An 18,867-nucleotide genomic window follows, 5' to 3' on the forward strand; every position below is an offset into this window, starting at 1 on the left:
TTGAGATAATTTATTACAGCCTCCAAGCTTGCTTTAGTCACGTCAGTGCGGCGGAGAGGAAAGCTTTTGGGCACTGATGGAAGGTACATTAGTGTTCAAATCTCAGTTTCGATGCCTGTGTTGGTTAAGGGAACAGGTGTGTGTGTTGGACAGCCGAGCTCAGGTCCTGGCCTTGGGCATGGACCTGCTGATAAACCTCACTCTCCTCATCTGTAAAATGGGGGGATAATTGCTAGCTTACAGTGTCACAAAGCGAATTAAAGTCCACCATACATACTATGTCCTGAGTGAGGGGTCACAAAGCAGGTCCTTAACACTTGGTCACTATTATTAGTAAGCAAGGTAATGACAGCACCTAAACAAGAGGTAGACAATCTCTCAGAGCCTCACTGCTCTCCGTTTGATCTTTGGTGCTAATAAACTACCTGCTGCTGCTGCTGCTAAGTCTCTTCAGTCGTGTCCGACTCTGTGCAACCCCTGAGACGGCAGCCCATCAGGCTCCCCTGTCCCTGGGATTCTCCAGGCAAGAACACTGGAGTGGGTTGCCATTTCCTTCTCCAATGCATGAAAGTGAAAAGTGAAAATGAAGTCACTCAGTCATGTCTGACTCTTCGCGACCCCATGGACTGCAGCCTACCAGGCTCCTCCGTCCATGGGATTTTCTAGACAAGAGTACTGGAGTTGGGTGCCATCGCCTTCTCCAATAAGCTACCTAGGAGGCATCTTACTGGTACTGGAAGAGCTCTGTACTGACTGAGATATCCAAAGCATTTTTATCCCCATGCCGTATCTGGAGATGGGCTCATCTGGACCGGCTTTTGGCTGCACAGTGGAGTATCTCCCTGTTCTTTAAACCTCATGGCTGATTGTGTAAGGCACTGTAAGCACCTCCAAGGGCATCACTGACTGTGTGATTCTAAGATGCCCTCTTGTTCTCTTTTGGACAGGAGGGGAGGCTTCACATCATCTCTGTGTGAGATTCAAGGCTGCATCATTTGCAGTACCCTGCTCAGGCTAAGGCAGCCTTCTGGGTGGGAATCAAAAGACTGAGCTCAGCTCTCGAGAATAATGAAGGAAAGAAATCTAGATACACAAAGAAGTTTGTTGTGCTGGATTCCACTCATAGATTTAAGGGTTTGGTAAAGAAGCACGTGCCCCTGATTTCAGGGGACCATTGCATATAATACTTCCTGTGTAAGGGTACAAAGTCTCAAAGTCTCTTGAAGGAAGTCTATTACTCTTTTTGATATTTTAGACAGTGAGTCTTCTATCCACATTCCAAATCTAGAAAGTTTAAATCCATTAAATCCTCCTCTCTTTGAAACTATAAAAAGATAAGGATCCTAGACAGAAGTAACTTTTTTTCCTGCCAAATGCTTGCTACCCTTAGAATATGCTATTGACCTTCTAATGGGAATATGTAAATCTTTCCAAAGATCTTTGATCTCAAAAGATGTTAAGTTTGTTTGGCTTTTATGGCTGCCAAAAGTCTCCCTCCCTGTGCCTCACTTTAAAACAGGCTTTTGCTCCAATTTTGTCTAATTCACTAGCTTATCAGAGATAAACTTCAAGATGTGTCATGTGAAGAATCAAGAAAATCTCTAAGAAAAAAAAGCCTAAATATAAATTAGCAGAATTCCAATAGGGACATCTTCTTGGCAGGGGTGGATTTTTTCTTAATTCAAGGAACTATAAATGATCCTCTTTTTTTTCTATGACCTTGTTAATTTGAACTGAAAACATTCAGTAACAGCTGGAGGCAAAGGGCTGGTGTGATCCCTTCCCCAAGGGTTCTTACTCTCCCTCTCTTTTTCCTAGTTTTGTATCTAGACTTATTTTTTGGTTCCTTATACACCCTATGGAGCAAATATTTATTTTCTGTAGGGAAACCATAATTAAATAAAAGACTGAAAACCATAATCCTATTTTATTTACTTCTATAAGCAAGTTTCTCATGCTGCTGCTGCCGCTGCTAAGTTGCTTCAGTCGTGTCCGACTCTGTGCAACCCTATAGACGGCAGCCCACCAGGCTCACCCGTCCCTGGGATTCTCCAGGCAAGAACACTGGAGTGGGTTGCCATTTCCTTCTCCAATGCATGAAAGTGAAAAATGAAAGTGAAATCGCTCAGTTGTGTCTGACTCTTAGCGACCCCATGGACTGTAGCCTACCAAGCTCCTCCGTCCATGGGATTCTCCAGGCAAGAGTACTGGAGTGAGGTGCCATTATCTTCTCCGAAGTTTCTCATAGTAATCAGCTTAAAGCCCTGCCTGCAATAGGCACATTTCAACTCTCTTGAATGAGTGAAAACCATAAGCAGTGGCCTCAGTTACAGAAGTGTCTCTTTCCTTCTCTAATAAAGAGAAACGTAGTCGTAGATGTTCTTCCAAAGACCAAGCTGCAATTCTCACCAGTTGGGCCTATCAAAGGAGTGACCACACTCCTGGGGATTTGGGGCTTGACAGCAAAATGATTTGTTCCCTTTCTCCACCACTTACGCATAACAACTGGGAAACATCTAGTTATCCCTTCTTCAATCATCATAAACTTTACTTGGTCGCTATTTTTGGAGACAACCAAGGATTAGTCATTCAACTGAAACACATTTTTTTAAAGTGAACTTTTTATCCATTATGGATAAATATGACAGGTGTGTATTTCTCTCCTCCCTCCCCTCAGTTTTGATAGGTGTAGCGTACCATTCCCTGAGCAATTACAAAAATATCACTCACATGAGAAAACAGTTTGTACTTGATAACATGGCAATTATATCTGTGTCTAGCAAGCTAATGGGACTTCATGAACTAGAGCAAAAAGATAAGGACATCGAGCACTTTATTTCACACTGTGCCCAGATGAATCATGCCACTGGGGGCGGTCTTTCTGACCACACAAGGTCACAGAGGTTGCTATTGGGTGGGACTTTGACCAGTGGTCGCCCTGCAGTTTATGGGCTATGTTCAGGAACAGCCTAAAGAAACCCCAAATCACAAATCTTATTGACTTTCTGGAACTTTTCATTTCTTCTTGGGTTTAAAATATATTCTGCTAGAGTCCCACACAACTAGACACACGCACTTTTCCTATAAAATATATGTAAGGGCACGGTGAGTATTCCATGCTTCAATATGTTTGAGCCCAATTCACTTACACAGAGACAGCATAATAAAGATTGCTCCCAGTTGGTCACACTCAAATGACCACCTCTGTGGTCTGCCAGTGACAGGGGCAAGGACTTGTTTTGCCTGAATCCATCTCAGTAATTTTAGAAATGTCATTTTAAAATCTATTTTGCACATAAGGAAAACAGTAGCCATATGCGATGGGAGAGAGAGTTCGTTTGGGAAGGACCATGATGCATATTTGGTTCTGGGAGCAAACCGTGTCACTTTCTGATACACTTCAGAACAAGTCATGCCTATATCACGACATGCCTCACCACAAGATAAAAGGGGTCAAAGGCCAAAAGTCAACAGCAGAGGTGCCCCACTGTGGACCTTTGAAGATGCAAAGTGTTGCAGTAACTTCTTGCAGTTGGATCATATCAATAATACCAAACTGACAGGAAGCCACCTCTACTCAAGAACATCACAGAAGAATCTGATTTTGGAAAGAGTTTCAGATAGATAGATACACACACACACACACACACACACACACACACACAATTACAGACAAAAACACATGGCAGTGATTACAACCACAGAACAAAACAACTCTAGAGAAGACGAACAAAGAGGCATCTCAATAGTATGTTTTCAACAATACTGTCTTTGAGAAAACAACACTGCAAATATTAACCCAAAAAGTTGGGGGGAAAAAACATCTATTGATGAGGATTTGGTCGTGCTTCATGCAACATAAAACAGCAGCAAAACAGGGTGAGGTCACATGGTGAAAACTGAGATACTTCATATTAAGAAATACGCCCAAACACATTGGGAAGAAAGAGAAACATGAGTTCATCTCAATAAACAGTACTCATTCAGCAAATCAAATGTGATGACCTGGCAATTGAGTAGCAGCATTCTAAGTCTGTACTGAGTACTGGCCCCAGGGAGAAAGTACAGTCAAATGTTATCATCAAAATTAGCATACGGAAAGAGAGTTAAGTGTAAGGGCTTGGTCTCTGTTTTGTGGATAAAAGGACACAAACTTGTCTCTACAAGCTGGAAACGGGACACAGGGCAGAGGAGGTCACTGGGAATGTGGATGTGGTATGCAGACAAACGGCACCAAAGCACATCAGGACAGGACAGAAACAGACACCGAGGGCTGGAGAGACGCATTCTCCTTTGTCAGCTCTACTAGCGTTTGCTCCCATCGCTGGTGCCATGACTGAAAACAGGGTTGGGCCTTTGTTTTGTGTAGCTTTCCTGCAAAGAAGTTAGTGCATGATCCGAAAGAATCAACAAATCAAACAAGAAAGGCAATATGCTACTTTCAGTGTTTATGGACTCTGGTTGGAGAGAGGTTTGTATATAAAAACACATATATACACACACACATATATATATGTATATACGGGGCTAGACAAGGGAATGAGATTATATATATGTATACACATATATATAATCTCTATCTTCCTGAATTCTTGGCAAAGGGTTAGTCCTGTGGTTAGACGTGAAGACGGAGGGTGGAAGTTGGGAGGAAAGTTAACGAAGAGAGCATACCGCTTTCGGCTTCTGCAAAACGACAAGAAAAGAATTGAAAATCAAACAATTGGATAATTAGTTGATTGACACCAGAAGGAAAGAAGGAATAAAACCTTTGTTTCAAGTTATTTGAAGGATGCATGTGAAAACAAGGTTTTCTGGCAAAGCATGGGAACAGTATCATGGGGGTGAAACGGCAACAAAGGAGGCAGTTCACACAGGTCAGAGGCACGGGGCAGGGTGGAAAAAGAGGGGGGCGCGGTCCTCTGAATGTTAACACCCAGTCACTTAGGAAATGGGAGAGGAAGGCAAATGGGACATTTTTAAATGAAGAACAAAATCAAAATGAGTATCTCAGGAAGGGTCAGAAGCTCAGTTCTTTTTAACACGGACATTGTGTTTGAGTCCTGTGTTTTCTCGGAGGCATGATCCACATTCCCTCCAACACACCTTTTTCCACAAGAACCAATGTGCTTCCACACTGAGACCAAGCCATGTTTGAGGATTAAAGCTGGCAGCTATAGACAGAAAGCTAAACCCAAGTCTTATTGGTTCTTTTCTCCCTCTTCTGAAAAAGGAAATTCTAAAAGCTCTCTGTAGGTACAAATATGGCTTTGTTGAAAACATCTCTGATTTGTGAATTAATTGGAGCATCTATCAAATAAATGATTGTGCCTTCAGGGAGAGCACTGAGTTATTTTTCTTAGAACAGTGACTGCGGATTCACACTGAAACCATTAACAGTCTTTCTCTCTCCCTCCTTTGTGACCAAAAAGTGGCAGGTGGGAGATGGCTGGTTAAGGTACAGGGTGCAGGCTCCTGCCATGGAACTATTCCAGAATGGCTGAGAAACACTCTTCAGCGTCACCCACATGATGACATTTTTTCCCTTAGAGATGCACAGAAGTGACAGAGAGCACTAAATTATACAAAGATTTACTAACTTGGCAACATGAGAATATCATTTGCAGAAACCCAGGATACACATTTTCCCCTACACAGGTACAAGGATATATTGGCAACAACATGGAGAAGCAACAATCCCAGAAACATCCACTTTATCTGTTGAACTGCAAATAGCCAAGAGCTCTCGGGTGTTTTGCAAATAATATTCTTCACTTTGCCAGCACAGAGAAGAAAAACGTATATCTACATAAATAGTTGTCAACTGCTAAGACCATGGTCTACCATGTGGTCACCAAATCTACCATTTTGTCTTCCTTTTGGTTGATTTGGATATTCAAAATTATTTAATATGTGATCAGATTGACTTTGTGAGCAATCTGATCTGGTGGTTAAGGTAACAGAGAACATTGGATTGACTGGCTCACAATCCAGTGTTTGATTTTGTTTGTTTGTTTGCTTTGTTTGGGTCATAGAGACACGGACTACATATTTGAAAAGAAAGTGAAAGTGAAGTTGCTCAGTCATGTCTGACTCTTTGCGACCCCATGGACTATAGCCTACCGGGCTCCTCTGTCCATGGAATTTTTTAGGATTTAAAGAATACTGGCTTTATTGAGTCATTCACTCAGAAAATGGAAACTCCTTAAATGATGATAGCAGGAACCTTCTAGTCTTGCCCTGCAGTCAGTTAATAAGGCATTTATTGGAGGATATTTCCACCATTCCCATGGATACCTACAGGTAAACTTTTTAACATGGATGTCAGTTCAAGGGCCATAAGCCTGAGCACTTCTCAGTAAGCTCTCCTTCTTCTAAAGCTATTGATAAGAATTGAGGAGCAAAACGTCATCTCTCTTTTATCTGTAATGCATCCAGTACTCCAACAAAAATTCCTTGTTAATGGCAATGCTTCCTCCTTCCAGCACAAACTCATATATTGACTGGAGTGTTATCTATTTTGACCAGACCTGGTCCCTCATCAGTCTGATTTGCACATAATTAAGTACAAAATAAATAAATAAAGAGGGCTCCTGCCTCCAAGCCCTGTTCTCTGGGCTAATTTACATGAAGCTGATATTCTGCCACCTGGATTTCAGTTGCACCGGGAGAAACACATATGGCACACAATAGGCTGCTTGTAATTTGGCTCCAAGAGAGCTGTGATCTCCCATCACGGCTCTGCCCCATGCCTGCTTTGAAGGAGGCCAGAGTCCACCTGCTTTTTGCTCACAGCAGTAAACATGGGTTTAAGGACAGGGTCTGTCCCTCGTTTTGTATTTAGAGGGTGAAAAGTGTAAGTTGGTGTGATCAGGTGGAGATCTGGATGCCTCATTCCTTTCCCCTGGAGAAACAGTCTCTCCAGTGGGGTTTGGGATGCCAGGTGTGTCTGCGATAGAAGTGGCAGGATCTAGTTAAATACACCTTGAAATGTGACTTCAAGTCAGAGAAGTATTGCATTAGGGTTCCAAACAAATAAATAACGCGTTACGAAAGAAGTGAACCGAATGTTCCCAGCCTGCATGCTCACCATCATAAACGTCAGGTGGGCGCTGGGTCACGGCGAACTTACCGGCTCTCTCGATTGGCGGACTTGTACTCAATGGCTATCATGAGAAGCTTGAGCTTCACAAAACACAGCCTGCAATGAGACAGAAAGTGCTTCCCAGTCAGTGGTTCCAAATGACCAAAGCCACACAACAAACACTGTTACGACCTTTCCATCTCCTGATGCGGTCATTAACCAAGGGACCCCTATTCAACAGTCTGTGTGCCAGAGGGAGGGGGCTAGGAGCCACGCCTCCCCATCCTCCCCATTAAACTTGATTTCTCACAAGTGATAAGGTGCTGAATGTTCAAAGTGCAAATTGCACTCAGGTCTGGATGTCTAGACACACACCCCAAGCAGGGATTTCTGCCTGGGGATTTATGCTGGGCCAGATTCATTAGTTACTCGGTTGGGTAGTAAAATGTTAACTGCAGGGGGAGGGAGGTATTTGGAGCAGCTGGACCTGTTATTTGGATTCCATTTCGGTTTTTGTACAAATGGCTCATATTGTTGTTCCGAGCAGACCCCTGTGCGCTTGGAATGATGGTAATAACCCTTAGCACGTGATGACGGCACTGCGACTCCTGGCTCCATCCAAGCTCTCTCACCGCATCTGCCGGGTGTTCCTACCTGCAGCCCAGACTGCATGGAGGCTGGCTGGCTCCTGCCTCCAGGTCTTCACTCACATGGTTCCTACCGCAGAAAGCCTCCTCTGCTCCCAACCCAATCTCCAGGCCCAAGTCAAATTGGACCTTCCAATGTAGGCCTTCCCAGACTACCATCACTCTCTGATTTTCTATCTCAGAACACCTCCAGCACCTTGTGTGCAACCACATCATTTAGCCCTTAGTTGATTTTATACCGGCTGTGGTTGCCTCCTATGGTTTCATGTGTCTGAACTTTATCTCCTCAACCAGTGCAACTTCTTCAAGAGTTACAGACTTGTTTGGAATTCCTCACAGTACTGTACATTGAACCTGATACAGAAAACTCAAAAAATGAATGAGTTCTGCTTACTCATGTTTGGTTCTAAGAGAACAAAAAAAAAAGTTCAGTAAAATACTTATGCATAAAGATGCTCATGGAAGTACTACGAATACACAGTAAAAAAAACTGAAAGTAACCTAAATGTCCAATAAAAAGGCAAAGATAAAATAACATGCAGTATAGTATTAGCATTCAAAATGACTTTTAGAAGAATATTTCAAGGTAGATCGACAGATATTATTTTGTAGGTACAAAGATGTGAATAACCTGATACAGTGAAAACATATATTTATAAACTCATAGAAATAAGAGCTCACATAAACTAACAAAGAATTATATACATTCTGTATCAAAAGTTTCCTACATGGGCATTATCACTCATGCTTTAAGGACTTTTAGACAGAAAAACATTGGTTGACTGATAGATTGAGAAATGAGTTGATGGTTATTCGGCTTCAGTGTTGTGAGGGGGACGAGGTGCTGGGTCACAGGTCAGGCTCTTGGTGTTCTCATTTCATCCCCATAATATCCCTAAGAGGGAGATATGACCCCAGTTATTCAGACTTCCATTGGTGTTTCTGGGCTTCCCTAGTAGCTCAGATGGTAAAGAATCTGCCAGCAATGTGGGAGACCTGGGTTCGATCCCTGGGTTGGAAAGATCCCGTGGAGGAGGGCATGGCAACCCATTCCAGTATTCTTGCCTGGAGAATCCCCATGGACAGAGGAATCTGGTGGGCTACAGTCCCTGGGGTCTCAAAGAGTCAGACATGACTGAGCGACTAAGCACACATTGATGGTTCTGTTTTACAAGTGATGAGACTAAGGCTCAGAAAGCCCGTGCAACTTGCCCTAAGTCCCCAGCTCATACCTGGCAGGATATACAACATCTTTGTCCCCAGTGAAGCCTATTTTATGTCAGGGTAGATAGGCAATATACCAGTGAATAGCAGATATAGCCGGGTAGATAGCAAATACACCAGTGAATACATAATACCTTTCCAGATAAGGACAAACACTGCAGAAAATAAAACACCTAAGAGGTTAAAGAGTAACGAGGGAGGTGTGTTATCTGTGATGGTCCAGGGGGAAAAATTAAAACAAGAGCACAGAGCACTGGAGCATGATGATCAGGGGCAGGCAATGAGGGCATCTGGGCAAAGAGTTTTCTAGGCAGGGGAGACAGCAAGTGCAAAGGCCCAGAAGTGGAAAGGGAGGCACAGTGTTTAAGGACCAGCATGCCAGCCAGTGAGGCTGCAGCTGAGCAAAAAGGGCAACGGTGACCAAGCAAAGTGACAGCAGAGTGACAGTCACCAGGTCAGGGAGAAAGGTGGGAGCCAGAGAGTGAAGACTTTGCCGGCCACAGCTTATTCCGAGGAATAAGGAATCTGCATCTTATTCCGAGTGGACTGGGAGGCTCGGGGTTGGTTCTAAAGAGAAAAGTGACATCATCAGATGCGCTGAACCTGGGGACGTGCTGCTTGCAGGTAACGTGCTGGTGAAGGCCTCAGGCTCTCTGGTGGGAACAAGGACAGCTGCTCATCCCTGCCTGGGACGTCATGGTCCCCCACACTGCTTTCAACAGTCAGATTTCAGAGGACCACTTGCATCCAGGCGCTTCTGGACTCTCCCGGTAATTTGCAGGTTTTCTGATTCCTGCCAGCAAACGCTAATGACCTGGGCTTTGTGCTGATTATGCAGGCTGCTGAAACACCAACCCACATATCCAACTACGGCTGGAAAAGTGCTCTTCTTAAGTTATGTTTGATAGAGCATCACACTAACACACACCGTTTATAGGGCTGTTACCTCTGGAGCTTAAATTGTTTAAAATATCAGATGGCTTGTGCAATATTTGTTGAAATAAATTACCAGATTAAGAAACCACTTTTTAATGTAAATAGCAACCAAGAGCCAAACTTGAGGAGAAGGCTGATCTTAACTCAGTACAGATCATGAAGACGCTGATTTGCTGAAATCTTTCGAGCAATAGCCACTCCCATTAAGGATTCTGATGGTTCTTGGCATCAAGGACCTTAATTGCTTTAATGACCTGATTGTATTGGTGAGAAGGGAAGAAATAGTTCATAGTTAGGGTGAATCATGTCTGCCTAGCTACTACAATACCATTTTCCAACTCTATATAAAAAGAAAGCCGCTTTATAACTCAGAAAAGTCATTAAAATCTACATGGCTTTGTGCATATTCCTCACCTAGCCCAGGGCGGACCAGCAGACCTGAGTCTTCTTATGTAACTTTCAAATCCATATCTAAAATGATTCTATGCGGGCTTAGAGAGGCCTCTTTCAAGAACTCTTTGACTTAAAACAAGCCTTTGTTCGCTGGCCAAGGGGATTAAGAAGACAGGGACTAAGTGATACAAACAAAGTGATCACAGGGAGATCCTGGGTTCTGTGTGTTTGGTTCCAGGCCACCTCAACAAAGCAATATCACAATAGAGCAAGTCACATGAAATCTTGTGTTTCCCAGTATATGAGAAAGTTATGTTTACCCTATACCACGTCTATTAAGTGCACAATAATAGCATCATGTCTAAAACATAATGAACATACTGTAATTAAAAAAAAAATCCATTGCCAAAAAAACAAAACAATCACAAGAGTGACATCAAAGATCACTAATCACAGGTCACTATAACAAATATAATAATAATCAAAGTGTTTGAAATATTGTGAGGATTAGAAACGTGACACAGAGACATGAAGTGAGCAAATACTACTGGAAAAATGGCTTGAATGGGCTTGGCTTGAATAGGCTTGCCACAGACCTTCAATTTGTTAAAAAAAATAAATGCAGGGTCTGCAAAGTGCAATAAAGACAAGCATAATAAAAAGAGGTGTGTGTGTAAATGCAAACAGTGTCACAACCATAGGTTTTGCAGACTCAAGCACTTCAAGATTGACCGGGCCTGCCCTTCTCACACGGAGGACAAGCTGAGGTTCAAAGAAGGAAAAGCAACGTGTTCAAGGTCAAGTGGTGTTTAAGAAGAAAAGCCAAACGCAGAAATCAGCAACTTGTTCAAGATTAAACAACTTTCGTGGAGAAATGTCAGAAGTGGAAACCAAGTCTCAGTGCAGCGTGCAACACAGCTGCTTCTTGCAAAAGCAGAGGGAGTGAAGTGGTTGCCAGAAGCACACAATGCAGACATACTCTGTTTGGTCAGTACAGGGTTGAAAAAACAATAACAACAGCAAACAAAACACTAGAATTAGATACCAACAAGTGACTTCATAGAAAAGCTAGCTTTCAGTTTTCCTTGAAAACCAGATCTGGCCATATTAGAGCTGCATTCAGGACATGTGCTCTCCAATGTGCCACAGTCCCCTTCACTCCCTAAGGTCCCAGACCTCCTCTTTCTAATTGTCTGTTGCTGTCTGTCCCCAGTAGGCATTGTTGTAGTTGTTCAGTCGCTCAGTCGTGTCTGACTCTGTGGCCCCATGAACTGCAGCATGCCAGGCTCCTCTGTCCTCTACTATCTCCCGGAATTTTCTCAAATTCATATTTATTGAGTCAGTGATGCTATCTAACCACCTTATCATCTGCTGCCCTCTTTTTTGCCTTCAATCTTTCCCAGCATCAGGGTCTTTTCCAATAAGTTGGCTCTCTGCATCAGGTGGCCAAAGAGTTGGAGGTTCAGCTTCAGTAATAGTCCTTCCAATGAATACTTAGGGTTCATTTCCCTTAGGATTGACTGATTTGATCTCTTTGCAGTCCAAGGGACTCTCAAGAGTCTTCTTTAGCACACAATTTGAAAGTATCAATACTTTGGCATTCAGTCTTCATGATGATCCCAACTCTCATATTTGTACATGACTACTGGAAAAACCATAGCTTTGACTATATGGACCTTTGTCACAAAGTAATGTCTCTGCTTTGTAATACGCTGTCTAGGTTTGTCATAGCTTTCCTTCTAAGGAGCAAGTGTCTTTTAATTTCAAGGCTGCAGTCACTGTCTGCAGTGATTTTGGAGTTCAAGAAAATAAAATATCACTGCTTCCACTTTTCTCCCTTCTATTTGCCATGAAGTGATGGAAGTGGATGCCACGATCTTAGTTTTTTGAATGTTGAGTTTTAAGCCAACTTTTTAACTCTCTTTTTTCACCCTCATCAAGAGGATCTTTAATGCCTCTTCACTTTCTGCCATTAGCATGGTATCATCTGCATATATAAGATTGTGATATTTTTCCTGGAAATTTTGATTCCAGCTTATGATTCATCCATCCTGGCATTTTGCATGATGTACTCTGCATAGATGTTAAATAAGCAGAGTGACAATATAGAGCCTTGTCATACTCCTTTCCCAATTTTGGACCAGTCCGTTGTTCCATGTTCAGTTCTAACTGTTGCTTCTTGACTTGCATACAGGTTTCTCAGGAGACAGGTAAGATGGTCTGATACTCCCATCTCTAAGGATTTTCCACAGTTTGTTGTGATCCACACAGCTACGTGCTTAAATGTAGTCAATGAAGCAAAAGTTGATGTTTTTCTAGAACTCCCTTGCTTTCTCCATGATCCAACAAATGTTGGCAATTTGATCTCTGGTTCCACAAATCTAGAGCAATTTACAATTTACACTGGAAACAGAACTACATCTTTCCCTGTTTAAAATTACAGTTTTTTGTTAGTTCCTGCCATAGAAAACTGGCGAAAGTCAGGTACAGCCTCTCTTGGGGCCCAGGAGGAAGGGCAAATGAAGGTAAGTAAATAGAGTGGGTGGGCTGTGGTCACACGTGTTTACTTACCTCTCTGTCCTCAGACGGAGATTCTTCAGTGCACGACATATGCTTTGTCTCTCTGGCATTTTTCAAAGTGCAAAGAGTAAGCTTTCCGGAAATGCTGATTAAATACATGTATGAAACAATAGGAACCAAAATCTCATGAGCTGCTGGCATGATCCACAACAGATAAAGTGGCACACTAGGAGAGTCTAGTTTAGGCAGAAAAGGATTAGGAGTCTAGAATCGTGAAACAAGATACTTTTTAACCTGTGAGTTAGAAGCAGACAGGAAAAGAAAGGCATAGAAGGAACTAACAACAGTGATATGCTCTGGGAATCTAATGCTTGCCTTCAATCTGCTGTGACTTGAGGTAAGTACAGTTCTAAGGTATAGACTGATTTCTCCTTGGAACCACCCCGCCCCCCCCCCCCCCAGATCCTGTTACAAAAGACGTGCCTTTGGACTGCTTAGAATGGATGTCCTAAAATTAAATATTTACTTGCATCATTTGACACCATTTTTTTGTAAAGCAAAATAGGTTTTGCTCATCTAATCTTCAGAGTCATTCTTATGGCTTGAGCATATACAGACCTGGGGTGGGAAGAGAAAGGAGGCTTAATGTGAGGGAAAAAACAAGAAGGAAGCCAGGAAGCTTCCGCAATGAGATATACAAGATGAAATCATCCATAAGGTAGCAAGAATTTAATTCTTGTTTTCTAAAATAAAATGTCCCAATATGTTCAAGGCAGGAAGTTGCCACTGGATGCAAAAATAATTACAGGGGAATCGAAATGAATTCTTTTTTCAAGGAAAAAAAAAAGCACTACTTGTCACAAAAAGGTCTTAAACCAGCAATCTGCAATAAAACTGTTGTAATAACAAGTTAGATTGCTTTCTTGATAATTATTAAGTAGAGGTCTACCAAATTTGACAACATTATACAAAGCCTTTTTTTTTTTTTTTAACTGCCAACATCATCTGTTAACTACAGTAGTTTCAACCCAGATGTTCCTGAACAAAGGCTCTTAAGAATTAGAGTCCAACTGTTTCCACCTACCCAGAGGGAAATAAATTGTTCTTGCTATTAAATCAGCCCCCTTGACTAGAAAGACTGCTTGCTTGTATGAATTAAGCACAGAAACCTGTTGTAGAATTGATACTTTCTAATGTGTTCAGGGAGGGTATGCAAAGATGTTGTTTGGGGCTACTGAAGATGATTCACCCAGGAGTGAAGGGGCAAGGACAGAAGAGGCAGCTTTCACTGCGCCCTCCAAACCTAGCTCCACCCTGAAGCGCCAGCCCCTCTTCAGTTGTCCAGAGGCACCCTGGGAATGTCAGACTGACACATGTAATCAGAGTGGATGAGGATGTGAACACTGAGCACTGTGAAACCAGATCTTTAGGATCTAGGGGCTAAAACGAAGAAAAAAAAAGGGAGATGCACATTTAGGAGCTCTGATTTAAAATGATAAGCTTTCAAAATGAAAACATCTAGTTAAAGAAGCTTTGAACCAGTGGGATTTGTGAGACTCAGTACCAGGAAAATGGAAGTGATTTAAAATGCTCATGAAAAATGTTGTTCAGATTTCCCAGTAGCTTTGAAAAAGATGGAGTGGGGAGGCTTTAGAATACCCACCTTCAAACATACCCAAACTCACAATATTTCCACTGCACACCTAAGACACTTGAATGTAAATATAATTATATTCTTTCATACAGGCAATTAACATCTGCCTAAAAATCAGTAAGTGCATTTTCAGAAAGCATCAGTAAGTACATTTTTAAAGAAAGCTTTGCTAGTATTATTCATCAGAAATATAAAACATAAACTGCATATTTCTTATGTGCATCCAGCATCAAGTCAAGTCCAGGCATTTTCTGTTGGACTGCCTCCCTAACCTGTCCTGTAGAGAATTCTAGACTTGTCGTTGCCTCTGTAGCTTTTAAGAGTCTTAATAGATTTTATGGTCACTGGTTTATTCACATGTTGAAGGATTACTAGTCACTTTCTGAGTCCCTATAGTAGAAATAATCATCAATGTTGTATTCCTGTCATTATGTGCTCAGTCCTAATTATTATACCCTCAGATAATTGAATGAATAGGGCTGGTTCTTCAAGGAAAAATATTTTTTAAAGATGAAACTTGAGCCTCTCCATAAATTCTCACAAAATGTTCATTTCTGTAGCTGGCTAAATAAATCTATCACATAATAATAGAGCCTGCTGCCTTCTTTCTGTTCCATGTTCAAATTCTGATGTCTTCCTCTAGAAATCATCTCTAATGATTTCACAGAACTCAAGTTAAACTAACTGTAGTTTTCATTGGGCAAGAGACCCAGCTTCCTCTAAAAAAAAAGTGTTAATAGCTCAGTAATCTCTGACTCTTTGCAACCCCGCCAGTCTCCTCTGACCATGGAATTCTCCAGACAGGAATACTGGGGTGGGTAGTCATTCCCTTCTCCAGGGGATCTTCCCAATCCAGGGATCGAACCCATGTTTCCCACATTGCAGGCATATCCTTTACCGTCTGAAAATCAGGGAAGTTCCAGCTTTCTCTTTGTTGTTGTTGAGTCACTCAGTCGTGTCCAACTCTGAGACCCCATGGACTGCAGGCTGCCCTGCCTTTCACCAACTCTTGGAGCTTGCTCAAACTCATGTCCATTGAGTCGGTGATGCTATCCAACCATTTCATCCTCTGTCATTCCCTTCTCCTCCTGCCTTCAATCTTTTCCAGCATCAGAGTTTTTTCCAATGAGTCGGCTCTTAGCTTCAAGTGGCCAAAACATTAGAGCATCAGATTCAGTATCAGTCCCTCCAACGAATATTCAGGATTGATTTCCTTTAGGATTGACTGGTTGGATCTACTTGCAGTCCAAGGGACTCTCAAGAGTCTTCTCCAACACCACAGTTCAAAAGCATCAATTCTTCAGTGCTCAGCTTTCTTTATGGTCCAACTCTCACATCCATACATGACTACTGGAAAAACCATAACTTTGACTACATGGACCTTTGTCAGTAAAGTAATGTCTCTGCTTTTTAATATGCTGTCTAGGTTGGTCATAACTTTCCTTCCAAGGAGCAAGCAGCTTTTAATTTCATGGCTGCAGTCACCATCTGCAGTGATTTTTGGAGCCCAAGAAAATAAAGTCTGTCACTGTTTCTATTTTTTCCCCATCTATTTGCCATGAAGTGATGGGAACAAATGCCATGATCTTTGTTTTTTGAATGCTGAATTTTAAGCCAACTTTTTCACTCTCCTTTTTCACCTTCATCAAGAGCCTCTTTAGTTCCTTTTCGCTTTCTGCCATAAGGGGGATGTTATTTGCATATCTGAGGTTATTGATATTTCTCCAGGCAATCTTGACTCCAGCTTGTGCTTCATCCAGCCCAACATTTCACATGATGTACTCTGCGTATAAGTTAAATAAGCAGGGTAACAATATGCAGCCTTGACATACTCATTTCCCAAATTGGAATCAGCCCATTGTTTCATGTCTGATTCTGTCTGTTGTTTCTTGACCTGCATACAGATTTCTCAGGAGGCAGGTAAGGTGGTCTGGTATTCCCATCTCTTTAAGAATTTTCCACACACAGGTTTTTGTGATCCACATAGTCAAAGGCTTTACTGTAGTCAATGAAGCAGAAGTAGATGTTTTTCTGGAATTCTCTTGCTTTTCCTATGATCCAACAGATGTTGGAAATTTGATCTCTGGTTCCTCTCCCTTTTCTAAATTCAGCTTGAACATCTGGAATTCCTCAGTTCACATACTATTGAAGTCTGGCTTGGAGAATTTTGAGCATTACTTTGCTAGCATGTGAAATGAGTGCAATTGTGTGATAGTCTGAACATTCTTTGGCACTGCCCTTCTTTGGGATTGGAATGAAAACTGACCTTTTCCAGTCCTGTGGCCACTGCTGAGTTTTCCAAATTTGCTGGCATATTGAGTGCAGTACTTTAACAGCATTATCTTTTAGGATTTGAAACAGCTCAGCCGGAATTTTATCATCTCCACTAGCTTTGCACTTGACTTTGCACTCCAAGATGTCTGCCTCTAGGTCAGTAATTACACCATCGTGGTTACCTGGGTAACTAGGATTTTTTTTTTTGTATAGTTCTTCTGTGTATTCTCACCACCTCTTCTCAAAATCTTCTGCTTCTGTTAGATCCATATCATTTCTGTTCTTTTTTGTGCCCATCTTTGAATGAAACGTTCCCTTGGTATCTCTATTTTCTTGAAGAGATCTCTATTCTTTCCCATTCTATTGTTTTCCTCTATTTCTTTGCATTGTTCACTTAGGAAAGCTTTCTGATCTCTCCTTGCAGTTCCTTGGAACTCTGCATTCAGATGGGCATATCCTTCCTAGCTTTCTCTAGGTAGTCTTAAATTTAAGTTTCCTCAAGTGGCTTCACTGGAAAGATCTGTCCATGCCAAACAGCCCAGGATGAGAGCATGGCTTTTTCAGTGTGAGGGGCCCTGAATGCCTGTGGATGAGGGAATGGAGGACTACACCCTGAAGCCCTCACACTGTTTGAAACTAGCATAGAAGCCTCCAGGCTGGTACCCAGGCTACAGTGCAAAACTCCAGGTAACATCTGATTAGAGATCCTCAAGTCACCCAGGCATGAAATACTCCACATCAAATATGACTTTTAACTGTTCCACCAGCTGCAGGGGGACACAGAGAGACACGCAGTATTTTAAACACATCTTTTGTCCTAACCCTTCTGAGCTGTAAAACCTGATACAATTAAGCATCAATTAAGCGTTTATATTTTGCTAGTGAGGAGTGTTATATTTCACAAGGGATGACCGACTGGCTAATCTCCCCACCTAAAGGGGAGATCTATTTGTTCTTGTTGGAAAATCTCAGAGATCTAAGTGTTTGAGAGAGTTTTGTGTGGCTCTCAGTCTCCTGGTTCGTTATCACTTAGAATTCCCTCTTCTCTCTCTTTATTTCTTCTCTGAACCCAACCTCCATACAAGGCACACCTCAAGTGTCATCTCTTTCAAGAAGCCTCTTCTGCATCTCCAGCCTACAGGGAACTCCCTGTCCTTGCAGCTCTCAGTCTCTGATCCCTGGTTGCGTGCACTCATCAAACACTCTTCAGTGGGCGTACTCATCTCCCTCTGAGGATGGCTATTGTTTTCTTTGGCCAGACTGCGAACTTTCAGAAGGCAGTCGCTGTAGGGAAACAGAATCCTTTCCCTGGCATTTGAAAGTATTGGTATTAATCTTTTAAAGAGCATGCATGCATGCTAAATCTCTTCAGTCATGCCGGACTCTTTGCAACCTATGCCCCCCAGGCTCCTCTGTCCATGGGATTCTCCAGGCAAGAATACTGGCGTGGGTTGCCATTCCCTCCTCCAGGGGATATTACCAACCCAGGGATCGAACCTGCTTCTCTTATGTCTCCTGCATTGGTAGGCAAGCCCACTAGTGCCACCTGGGATGCCCTTTAATGAGCATATATTTAATCAAATCTAATTGTAGGTTCTTCTAGAGACAGCATCATGCCTACACACTGGGACAAATATCCCAAGATAATTAAATATCTAGCTGATTAACTGGCTGGTGACTGATGGTAGAATTTTCTAAACAGTTGAGTAAACAAAACTTGGAAATGCCAGGATATATTTCTTTCTTTGTGCTTACAGTCTATTCAGTGGGGCAAAATAGAAGGATGGTGGCAAGAAGGCAGCAGAAGAGGGGAAAAGGACATCAGCTGGTACTGAGAAAAGTTCTATCATTTTAATTTCAGAGACGGTCAGGCATCTGACCATCTAAGGTCAGGCAGTTGGTAATTATCAAGAGCAGGATAGGCAGAAATCAAACATCTTGTCCAAATCACATATTCAGCAAGTCGTTGATCTGGGGGTATGACCCTTGCAACTCCACAGCTCATACTTCATGATATCACACAGCACCCTACTATTCAAACTACTCAAAAACAGGACCCCTTGGTGCAAACATAACCTCATACCCTAGCCCCTGGATTCCTGTAGGCTTGGCTGGCACTGGCCATCTGCACTCTCCAT

The 18,867-nt window shown here is 42.3% G+C and overlaps 1 protein-coding gene across 16 annotated transcripts in view; it reads right to left on the reverse strand.

The window, feature by feature from the left end:
• KCNMA1 (potassium calcium-activated channel subfamily M alpha 1) overlaps window positions 1-18,867 on the reverse strand; it is a 773,076-nt gene that overhangs the window by 160,389 nt on the left and 593,820 nt on the right. For all 16 annotated transcript variants that reach the window (XR_009734238.1, XM_061405428.1, XM_061405415.1 and 13 more), the window contains exon 16: window positions 7,130-7,198. Coding sequence is in view for 15 of the 16 variants with exons in the window: in XM_061405428.1 (XP_061261412.1) it covers window positions 7,130-7,198 (69 nt within the window). In the remaining variant the exon portion in view is untranslated. The remainder of the gene's footprint in view (window positions 1-7,129; window positions 7,199-18,867) is intronic.

Source organism: Bos javanicus, chromosome 28 (genome assembly GCF_032452875.1).
Source record: "Bos javanicus breed banteng chromosome 28, ARS-OSU_banteng_1.0, whole genome shotgun sequence".
NCBI lineage: Eukaryota > Metazoa > Chordata > Mammalia > Artiodactyla > Bovidae > Bos > Bos javanicus.